Genomic DNA, 11,765 nt, shown 5'->3' with positions numbered 1-11,765 from the left:
AGGCGGGAGCGCGGCCGGTGCCATGTATGTCGGGTGTTGTCGCACATCTCTTGGCGTCTCAGCATTGCAATAATAACAGCTGATGTTTGTGTCTGCAGCGCAGTCTTTTCTCTGGAGATGGAGTCATGCCACAGGGACAGACTGGGGAAAGTCTCACGCTTCAAAGTGCCCATAAAAGAAGGAGCACCCCTGCAACGTGCGCCCCCACGCACTGCTCCCCGGCACAGGGCAAACTCCTTTGGTGCCAGCACCGCTTTTTCACTTTCTCTTGAAAATCTTTCTGCAGTTTTACTGGAGGCCAAGGAATTGAAATAAGAAAAAGCTCTCCCCATTCCTAAGGCGAGACATTTCCCTGGTCTTGCTGTTTTGCCTGAAATACTGATGCTTTTGCCTGACTGCATCCCTGCCGGGTTTAATGCAGTGCACGTGGCTAATCCCGCACTGCGCCATACGCCACCCTGGCTCCTTCCCTTAATAATGTCACCCGCTAATAGCATCAGTCAGGGACTTTTTGCTGCAGGTAAAGTGTGACCGCTGCTGTATTAAGAAGTGCTGTCACTCACCTAGGGTCCATGTTAAATTACACTGCAGGAACAAAGTACGACTATTCTTGCCTTTTAAGTCTAAAAGCAGGGCAAAAGAGGGAAATGACAGCAATCTAAATACGTTATGCGCAACATACTGCTTTTGTAATTGATTCTGCAGCTCTCTTCCTCCTGCTGTCATCATCTCTGTACTTATAGATTCACATCTTTCCATTTTTCTTTTCACCCAGAAACAGGCCCATACCTGGATAAGAAAAGAAATTCAGATTGAAACAAGCAGAGAAAAACTACTGAAGAGTCAGAGTTGTTAATCAATGCCATAGTCTTTCAAAGCAAGAGATAATAATTCATCCTGGGAATATTCAAAACCAAACTGGAGGAATTCCGGGGAATGAGATAACAAGGCACAATCCCTCAGAAGCCCCCAGGGAATAGATAAAAATACCTAATTGTTTTTTTTTGATCTCAGACATCTAAATTATCCAACCGCATTGTGCAAGTACATTCAGCTGATTGCTAACTGATCAGCCACGAAATCCTGCTGCACTTTGCATTGTGCTCCAAAACTGAACAACCCACTGAAATTAATGAGACAATTCTCATCTCTCATGAGGTCAAACCAATTACATAGACATAGCCAGCGGGTACTATATGTAGTGGAAAAAACAAAACAAAACAATACCTATCAAGTTAGAGTTACACAACCGAGCGCTCGTCCAGGCTCCTGGCAAGGCCCCGGTATCATTAGCTATTATTAACTGTCTTGTGCAAAGGCATCAACTCTCTCAGGAGCCAAGAGAGTGCTGAAGTGGTTACAAAAGCACTTCATGTGTACGGTAGACAAATCTTGAGGTAGCCTTGAAGAGTCGTTCCTTTTGCAGGCTCGAGGCTCAAGAACACGGCCAAGCAAGAGCTCACATTGTGAAGATTTTGTTTGCAACTAAAAGGTCAAACTGAAGAAAGTAATGAGCTCAGAGCAGCGCCAGGACAGCTTTCCAATTGGGTCCAGCTCACTTACATCCTTGCCAAGGGAAGAAGTAGTTAATGCCCTGAGATAAGACCCTCGTCACAATGTTGTTTAATTACATAAGGCTTCTAGTGAGCCTGAGATAAGAACAGGAATTTGTCCGAAGTCCAGCTGGGTGCGGCTGCTTAGATCATGTGTATTAGAATGGGAACCAAAAGCACGGGTTTATTCGAGGTGGTTGTCACATCATTAGAACTGGAATGAGTAAACTGATACTGACAACTGATTTAAAAGTTAACTCTCTTTTTCATGTGAGCAATAAACTAACATTCTCCTGACAAGAGTAGCCCTAAAACTATCTGTTGTTTCTCTTGAAATTGCATTAGGAAGATCAGTTGAGCCAAACTCCTACTCTGAAATCAGCAAGTAAATATTTTCAGAAGTCTTTTATCAATGAAGAAACTGAAGCAGAGGGATGAATTGACTCACCTAAGACTACAGAATAAGATCAGCTTCAGCTCTAAAATTAGCAAGCAAATCCCTTCGTTCATAATTCTGTTTTCATAATTCTTCTTGCAAGAAAAAGAGTATTTTCCTCATTCCAGTTCACTTTCTTATAGATAAGTCAGATCATGGATGACTCTTATCTGGATTCCTAGCTAATGCCTCACAGCAACAAAACTGGTTCTTCCTTCGTATAAAAAAAAAGTGGCAAAAAAGTGCTTTATTTGAATCATCTTCCTGGATATTTACTCCATAAATTCGTTGTTTCCTAAATACTCCTAATTTCTAGATGATGTGCTATTCTTTACTTTTAAATTCACATTAATACAGTTTATATTAATCCGTGATAATTTTGATTGTGTCCATTTTGTAATCTCTTCCTCTTTCCCAAAAAAGCGTAACCTCGATCCTTACCCATTCAGTATGGGTTTGGATAATATAACGTCTTGTAGCACTCATGTATTATTTCCTCTTGTGTTTTGTTTGTGATTTCTTACACACGGCTGACTTTTATGTTAGCCTCTGGCTTGTGCTAGGGCTCTCGCGCTGGGAATGCATTGTAAGTGCTGTGACTGGGTCATGAGCAGCATTGTTTGCTAAAGGTAAAGCTGGGTACATACAGTCATCGTTTAGGTCAATTAGGTTTCGTTCATCAATTGGGAATGTGCAGTGACTGTTAAGGAAGGTGCAGCGCTTGTGCCCCTTCTGCTGCTGAGGTGTGTTTGCTCCCAGTCGAAGTGTAGCTTTTAGTTTGGGATGTTGTGCGGCAGGGTACGCGCTGTGAGATTTTACCCCTGTGCGTTTATTCACAGGATATCGTAGCACCCGTGTCAGGGTGGGTTGGGGAGCGAAGTGAGCGCATTGCTTTGCAGGGCGTGTTTACTTGATTATGTGTTGTATTCTGCTGGGTGTGTCGCTGCCGGCATGAAGCATTAAACACAACTGCCGTTCAGGAAAAGGAAAAAACATTTGAGAGAATGAAGAGAAAATGTTATAAAGCATTTAAAAATATAAATAACAGCATGGGCGGAAATCTTTCTGAAGGAACAGGATGCGCATGTAGGTGAAGAATTCAAATACAAGTGCTGTGCTAAGTATAATCAGTAATGAAAGCTCAGCCCTTCCTCTTAGGATTTTAGTAAGCTACATGTTGGCAGTACTTTCCAAATACCAGGGAACAAAAAAGCAAGCTTTAAGTCTTGTTGCAGTGTGGGATGTGTTTACCATTATCATGTATGTTATGTTGTCCATCTGTTATTGTGAGACTGGACTTTAAATGGACAGTAGAATTAATTAGTATCTACTCAACTTACTACATAAGGTCCTTCTTTATTATCTGAGCTTTTTCATTAAGAAGACATAACAACCACCTCTCTTCTTCCTGCTCAATATACAGAAGAAATAACCAGATTATCTGATAGATGACGGGGCTGGGTACAGCTGCTGTGTGTATGATTGAGTATGGAGAAGGAGGTCTGTGCAGCCACGTGGCCTCTGCCTTGTCCTGTGACGGTGGGCAAGCACATCGTTGGGCAATGCTAAGGGAAATCTACTGCTCTTAAAGTCCCTAGAAAATTTACCCTGTTTTAAATATGGTTTCTCTTTGTTTGCTTGTTGGCTTTACTTTTGGGTGCCAGGAACTTACTATGGGAAAGTCACAGCGAGCAGAATATTTTTGTATTTGGTTTCTTTTTTCACTGTGGAAATGAACTCCAGAAAGAATTTTCAGCTCCTGTCACGGGCTTACCTCATGCTTTCACAGCATCCCGATATTGGTTTGTGTTTAGTGTAGTTCGGGAGACAGCAAACACATGAAAGGTCATGGCCAAAGGGAGATGCAAGTTAACAGTTAACTAGAGTGAAGCCCTGTAATAGAGGACTTTGAACACTAAAGCAAAGGGCCACATCTCAAAGAGATCTGGGATTAGCAGCAAAGAAGAGTTGAGGATTATCACCTGGTTCTCAAAGGGGGAATGCTGTGTAGCAAGTTAAATGCCTAAATTCCCTGTACACTGGAGAGGAATAGTTAGGATCCTAAGGACTTGATGTGCCCCTAGCTGGTGCACCAAGTGGCGAGATGCTTATGTCATCAGGTAGGAAATACTTCAGAGAAGGGAACATCTGAATATCTCACTGTGAAACTCTGATACAGAACCAAAAAGTGTTTGCTTATGGGTCTAAGTAACATATTTGGCATGAACACCTGAATCAGTCTTAGTGAAAATATGCCTGGGAGATGAGCCACCCCCTCTACTTTAAATACTCACCAAGCACTGAAGAGCACTGCCCTGGGAGGCGGTTCTGGACCTTTGAACAGGAGTGCTGTGAGAAACTTTAGGGCGTTCAAGGGAAGGGAGGAAAGCATGTTCTGCCCAGCTTCTGAGAGCTGAGCCACGGTGGAACCAGGAGCGTAAAATTTCTTGTGTTAGAACAGGGTGCCTGGTTAGGGCTCTTAGCTGGGGAACAGTGGCCGTATTGGGACCGGGATACTGGTGAAGGGGTCCGTGACTTCCTGACGTTAAATACCTGTAAGCACATGAGCACTCCTGAGAGTTCCCTTCTGCTCTGTACTTTGAGTCCTACTCAGTCACAGCGTGCCTAGGAAATTGGGTCCTTAAGACCTTACTGGCAAAACCCCCACCTGATTTCTGGATGGAAGTAGCTGAGACAATTCAGCCCACCCAGAGCAGTGGGGGCTGCTGGGCACAAAAAAGGCGCCAGACCTTTTGGCGCCTAAAGAAGCTTTCACCAGAAACTGTAGGCACTTACAGCATCTGATGTCGCTGGGGAGGGGAGGCAGAGCTTTCCCGGGTTGCTCTCACGAGCACAGGCGCCAGCAGTCTGCAGAAGTTGCACTTTGGTGCCTGAGTGCAGTTTTGGATCTCTCCCAGAGACCTTGCACTAGCGTGCTCTCAGTGAGGAGCCGGTGCAAAAGCTCAGCAGGGGCTGGAGATGCCTGGTTTGCTGCATCAAGGATGACCTTCTCAGAATGGGTGGTTTCTTCCTAGGTATGAGCCGTGGAAGCCAGCTCGGGCGTCCAAATGCAAGGTCAAGCTGTGCTCCGGCCTCTGTCTAGGAGGGAATGCTATCCTGTGGCCAGCAATACATGGAAATCAGCATTTTTGAACAGAATGAGCGTGTGGGGATTCAGTAGCACTGGGTCGTCACAAAGGCCCTCAGGCAGTAAACATTAGCTGAACCAAAACCTTGACAAGGAGGAATTTTTCAAAGAAGGCGCTGGAAGCTTTGTTGGAAAACTTGCCAAATCCTACTGCAGCACTCTGTGGGCAGCCAGTCATGCTACTGCAGCTTAGCAGGTTCTCACCCATAATTTGACCTGTTGGAATCGGCCGTGTGCGTGAGATGTTGAATAGCACTTCACCGCCTTACTTTTGGCATGCTCATCTGTGCTGCCTTATCAGCTTTCTCAGTGGTTTCCTCTAGATATTGTGTAGTGTTCAGGGAGCTGAGTAAGCCCAGGGGGACATTTCAGACAAGAGATACATAGCCTTTTTTCGTCTTTTTCATAGTAAGGATATGGATTTTTAATTGCTGCTTCTGTGATTTGCTAGCAGGCTGCCTCTTCTGCAAATGACACTTGTGTTTTCATCCTTCTCACTTGGTCGCTTGGCAGTCCTGTGATGGCCAGTGGACTGGGGAGGCTTTCTCAGTGCTAAAGAATCTTTTGCAGAAGTCAGGGCATGACTAGAGAAAATCTTTTATAAAGAGGTTTTATTAACCCTCTAACGAATGAAGCCAGAGGTCGTTGTCTCTGGCCTTATGCTGGTTTCACCTGGAGCCCATGGACTCAGCATTTCTGAAGAGTCCTTGTTGGAGTATGATTTTTCAGTATCTGGCCTCTGATTTGGATGAGGGTTAGTTTTGGGTGGTCAACTTCAGACGACTTGCGATCCAAGCTAGCATCTGTCCTTGTTGCTGACTTCAGCAATCTGCCATTTGGCCAAACAGAGACTCCAAACTGCTGATTATTTCAAAGCGTTGGCTCTAGCATATATGAGATGGAGATGGAAATGGAAAGAGAGTGCTGTAAATACACAGAGCACAGAAAGAAGCATGGAAGGATATGAAAGAATGAAGAGACAAACTGCTTGAGAGGTGAATATCCAACAGAAGGGAATTGGGAAGGAATGAGAGCAGATATGTGGGCAGATTTGTGCAGGAGCTTAGAGATGAGGACAAGAAGTTTCAGCCTATAGCAGAAGCTAAGAGGACATGTATCTGGGGAGCTGATTCATCAGAAACAAAGCTCAAGTGAAAGGTCCCTTTCAAATGATGGTGTGCATAATCACAAATCACTAAACCAAAGTGACTTGAACAAAGCAACAGATAAGCGCTTACAGAAAACTCCCCCTGCCTTTAGAGGGAGCCAGGCCAGCAGTCTCCAGCCTTCACCCTCGCCGAAGAAGACCCCTTTCACTCTGTCTCCTGTGAGGCCACTTCATGGTTTCTTGCTCAAGCTTCTCGCAGAAGAAAGAGAAAAATACTGCCTTCCTCATGCCGTGATGATAAGCCTGCAGTGGAGTTAGCCAGGGTTTATTTTAATTGGACTTCTTTACTTTTTTCCTGGCACTTTAAAGTTTATGAACGGAAAGGATCAGTCTGACTCAGAGACTGGGCTACTTCCAAACATTAATCTTAGCTGCCATATGTTAATGTAGTTTGGCTCTGCTGCATCCTATGGTGTAAAGTAAGATGTCCATACCCTTTCATCTCTGGTGTCAGAGGCTACTAAAGGGAGTATGTCAGACATGCGCAGATTGCGATCTCCTGACGTGCAATCTACAGGTATTTGATGAGATTCTATGAGTAAGAAGGCCTAGAAAACATCCATATTTTGTTCTCCCAAAGTTCGTATTTTATCATTCTGCAACATCAGTTGCCAAAATGATAATGCCCAGGGCAATTCTTTGGCTTGTGCTGACTCTGAAATCTATATTCAGGTTTTGTTTATCACAGTATTGAGCCCAAGGTGATAAACCTTGGTGTATTAGGTTAGCTTCAACAGTACAATATTTAGCCCCTTCCCTTTTGGTTGGCTTTGTAGTATGGGTATAACAAACATGATTTTTCCAGCACTGAAACATGAGTCTCTCATCATTTGTGTTTCACTTTCTTCCATTCTCTCTCCCAAATGTTTCCATTCTACAGTAACTATTTTCAAATTTTATCCAGTCTTTGAGGGTGTAGACTCAAAGTATTTGATGTTTCCCTGCCCCTTCCTCATCTTCTTACTCATGCACTCTCTTCCCTGAAATCATCACGGGAACAACCTATGCAAAAAAAGAGAGAAGTTTCCAATTCTACTTATATCAATGGAATTTCCCTGCTGCCCTTTTTCCATATCAGTGGATGTTTTTTGCTAACGACAATAGTGTGAACAGTGTCAGAAAGATGAAAACTTCATTACAAGGGCACTCGCAAAGGCTAACGTTAGCCTAATGAAACTAATTTTCCTAGATCCCCTCTCAAGCCTATGTGCAAGGAAAGTTTTCATCCAGAGGCAATTCAGAGCAGTAACCTCATTCCATGGAGAATATGGGGTATCCAGAGAGATTAACTCCTTAAGACTAAAACTTAAAAGCTTATAAAGATTGAAAACCATTCTTGTATTCAGGGAGTTACAGCAGACATTAACCTAGTCCCACTGTTGTAGATGCGTTGGCCTTTTGTGCTGACATGGAGAAGGATGTTCTCTATTGGGTAACTACTGGTTTATGGTACAGGACAACATCCCTCAGTTCTCTTCCCGGCTCTGCAGCCAGTTTTCTAAACAGTTCTGAGCAGGGAGCCCTCTGGCCCTAGTTTTCTGCATGGGAAATTATGTAAGTCATTACGTTAATTAACATAAGACTTTTCTCCAGGAGGACAGAGATGTGATGGACGGCTGATGGACATTCAACTCTAGCTAGCAAAGGCTTGAAGTTGAGATGTTGGCTTGTGATAATGTGGGTTAACAGTTAATGAATGGATCCCTTCTGCTGCACGAGAAGTAAGACACACAACTTTCCCACACTGCAGGGAAATTTTATGTGCACATTTTACATTTTTCTATTTCCCCACTGCAGGCGCTGAAACAGCCAGCCCGACGTTTGAGAGCATATGACTGACGAACAGTACAGTACGTTGACTTGCCGTCCGGAGACTCGTCAGAGTGACAAGTTGGAGCCATAGAAGATGGAGATGAGTCATGACTGGAGCTCTATGTAAATGAGGAACCTCTTCTGTTGCGTCCTGTTGTACCAATGAGGCCACGTAAAGTTCACGTCAGTGACGCTGTGTTCCCGTGTCCCCTCTGTCTTTGAGGCAGGGCAGGGGAATGGGGTAAGAGAGGTGTGGTTCCCCCAGAGAGGGCAATAGGTCAAAACTGGTAGTGAATCTGCATGTGAAACCCCTGGAACTGAAGATTCCTTCCCAGCAGCAATGCCTGCAGAAAGTTTGCTGTTGCCTCGTGCTGTCAGTTGCAAAAGTGATTGAGCCTCTTGCCACTGACTGTAAATTCTGAGGGGGGGCCAGATAAGGGGGAAGCAGTGAATTTTGGCGAAGCGTTCTCTCCCTGGGAATCAATCCGTTTTAGTAAGATTTATGGGTCATCTGTGACATAGCTAATAAGCTCATTTAGCTTATCCAAAGCACGAGAAAAAGTCTTGCTGCTAAGTGGCATAATACTGCATGCCCTCTCCTAATGGCCTCGAGTAGGCAGCGTATCCTAGGCGAGAGCAAGGAGGAGGAGTGGAGGCGTGAAAAAGCAGTGCAGTTGAATTGTGTCTATCCAAAGCCACAGATAATATTATTCCAGGTGGAGGGCCAAATTCTCTGACTCACCCACACAAAAATCATGCTGAAGTTTACTGAAGACAATGGAATTAATCTAGTGTAAAACTAATATGAGAGAGAAGAATGCCAACCTCCAAAATGTTGACCTCCTTAGCTGTCTTATTTCTAGGGTGCAGTGATTCATGTGTAAGTATATTGCTAGCAGATATAGCATAGTCCGACTGCTGCAGATGACTGCAGAGAGTCAAAGCGTATGAAAAAGTCAACAAACTAGAAAGGATTTCTCTTGCATTTGATATGTTGTTTAGAATCAGAAGGAAGATTTAATTGACTCCAGCGGGAGTTTTGCTCGAATAAGGCCTTAGGAGCTGAAATGAGAGATGAAAAAAGATCTACCTTGCTAGCCCAGAGCTCACAGAAGAATGACTCCCTTTATTTACTCTTTGTAATTCTGTTCAGACAGATGTAAGTAACTTCCCTCATTTGAGGGGAAGTTTCAGAGCCCATATCACTTTTTCTCAGTATTCAGCATGTTTCTTCTTATGTATGATTCTGTTCTTTTATCTGTAGATATTATCTGGCTGAAACTCTATACAAAATTTTTCTCATCCATTACAGTCATCCTAATTTGATAATGCTCAGTACATTTAGTTTTTTACTTTTGTCTCCTTTTTTTTTATTTTCTAATTGTTTCAGAATCTGTGACAACCAGTCCTACCTATTTTAACCCTACTCTTGTTAGTATTGCAGCTACAGAATTAATGAGAAGTCTGCAGTAAACTTCCCAGGCAAGTGATGAATTGATTCAACTCTCATTTCTCACTGAGTTTAAAGGTCAGTCTTATGATGCTGAGTTCCTCCATGAGCTAGGTCCTTCATATATTTTTGCGCTTTTCATCTCTTGTTCTCCACTCTGTCCTACAATGTAATGGCTGATAATTACACTCTTTTCAATGGTGCATCTGCCGGTCCATTGAAGGTAGGACTTTTTTCTCAGCAGAAAGCTGACTCATAAGGTATGCTGCCTTCTATCCTTAGAAAAAGTGAGTCACTAATGGATTTTTCGTTATACGTTCAAGTACCATAGACTGAAATTTTGTCCTACCAGTCTAGTCCTGAGGTAGTGTTTGGAAGTCTTTTTGATTTGGTATTTTAGTTATGTCTCAGTGAGGCTCTGTGAGATACAATAGATGCTGTACAAGGAGCTGTTTTGTATTATATGCTGTGAATATTCCCATTAGCTTCGGTAGTGCCATGGTTTCACTCTTTGTGTGCTGTGTGTTTCCCTAGCTAAAAATCCACAAAACTCCCTTCACACCTGCATCATGACATGTTCAGCATCTGTTTTCACCCAACACAAATAGTTTACAGTTGTTTTTCAGAGCTCTGTGAAAGCCAAGGAGGCTGGGACATAACTAAAATAATATGAATCCCATTGGTACTATTGCATTAATAGAAATATTCCTTTTTTTCAGGCAACGCTAATTTGGGATCTTTCAGACACTCAGCGAGGATTCACCAGTTCTCACGATGGCCCATGACAGGAAGCTAAATGCTATTATTTCTATTTTATAAACAAGGGAATTAAGGTTGGGGGAGATTAAGTTGTGACAGGGAGGCAATGGAAGTATTGCAGATGAAACCCAGGAGGCCTGTACATTCTTTTTTTTCTCCAATGCCACAATATTTTGTATCAAAGATTTTGCTGTATTTACAATCACTGCTACTTAACTTGAAGTGATGTCGATGTGAATGAGCATCTGGCAGAATCTGTGTGGAGTGGCAACATAGTCTGCAGTTCACAGGAGGCTACCAGCTTTCGCCTCTCCATGTTGTATTCTGTTAAACTAGCTTTGCAGAGTATTTTGAGGGGGGAGGCCTGAATCTCTCTGATACCGACAGGAGCTGTTATTTAAAACCATATGATGAAGATGCAAAAGGGATGCTGTTAGGGTGGTTCCTTTGTTCTTCATTACACAAAAGTGGATATGCTGCAATGGCAAGTTTGTAAATCATGGCTAGTTCCGTTCTCACACCACCCAATAACCTTACAATCTCTCTGTCAACTTCCTGAAGACCTTGGGAAGCTATAATTTGTGATAAAAATGGGAGTTAAAATGTTACGTGTATATCAAAGCTGAAAATTTGCGGCTGGCTGACCTTTTCATTTTGAGCAAATGCACTCATTTCCTTTACATTGCTTACTGTTTCCCTCTGAAGCTTGGCATAATAGGAAATCCTCCATGATTGTTCTCCTTAGTCAGTGGCTCCATTGTGCCGGCTTCTGTTCCTTTCAGTGAGCAGTGCAGAGGACCTCGCCGTGCTCCTAATGGGGCATTGCTCTCTGTGCTGTCAAGCACAGTGCCCCAGAAACTCAGACGTTTCAGTTCAGCTGCCACGGATGAGAAAATACCACGAGCGGTGTGTGCTAAATTCAGTATGCTGTCAGAATAAGGAAATAGCCCCCTGATTTTCGGTTTAGAAAAAAAAAAAAAAAGAAAAACCAAGAACTCACTGGATTTTACAGTGATATTTCCCAGTGTTTGTGATTTGTTTTAGATGAATAATGAAAATGAAGAGTTCGTAAATTTAGATTTTACTTCATTTCCATACGTAGGGTAATGAATATCATTTGTTGTCATGTCACTGCTAATATTTGCATAGTCATCTGACAGTTATAAAGAAGGCATACGAATCTTTAGGACAAATAACTTCTCTAGAAATATATTCTGAATTGCCTTCTAATTATGACTAGCGCATCATTTTTAATTTTCTGATTTATTTCTCTTTGTCATCCAGTCAAGGGACAGAAGTTCTACGTTGTGACTGCACACCACAAACCCAGATGGTGTAGCATTTGTATACATGCCTCTTGCTAAAAATTAGGCAACTATTTAGAAATAAAAGACGTATTGGGGACAGCTTCAGACAGTTTGTGAAATAAAAGAAAGGCT

General features: G+C 42.9%; 1 protein-coding gene across 1 annotated transcript in view; it reads right to left on the bottom strand.

Moving 5' to 3' along the window:
• Nucleotides 1-11,084, bottom strand: part of ERGIC1 (endoplasmic reticulum-golgi intermediate compartment (ERGIC) 1) — a 70,623-nt gene extending 59,539 nt beyond the window's left edge. The window contains exon 1 of the mRNA XM_009882093.1: nt 11,017-11,084. Within this exon, the coding sequence (XP_009880395.1) occupies nt 11,017-11,084 (68 nt within the window). The remainder of the gene's footprint in view (nt 1-11,016) is intronic.
• Nucleotides 11,085-11,765: the final 681 nt, after the last annotated feature.

The sequence above is a fragment of the Charadrius vociferus genome, unplaced genomic scaffold, assembly GCF_000708025.1.
Source record: "Charadrius vociferus isolate BGI_N301 unplaced genomic scaffold, ASM70802v2 scaffold3, whole genome shotgun sequence".
Taxonomy (NCBI): Eukaryota; Metazoa; Chordata; class Aves; order Charadriiformes; family Charadriidae; genus Charadrius; species Charadrius vociferus.
Note: the sequence above shows the minus strand (reverse complement) of the source record. Positions and strands in the feature narration are given on the sequence as shown.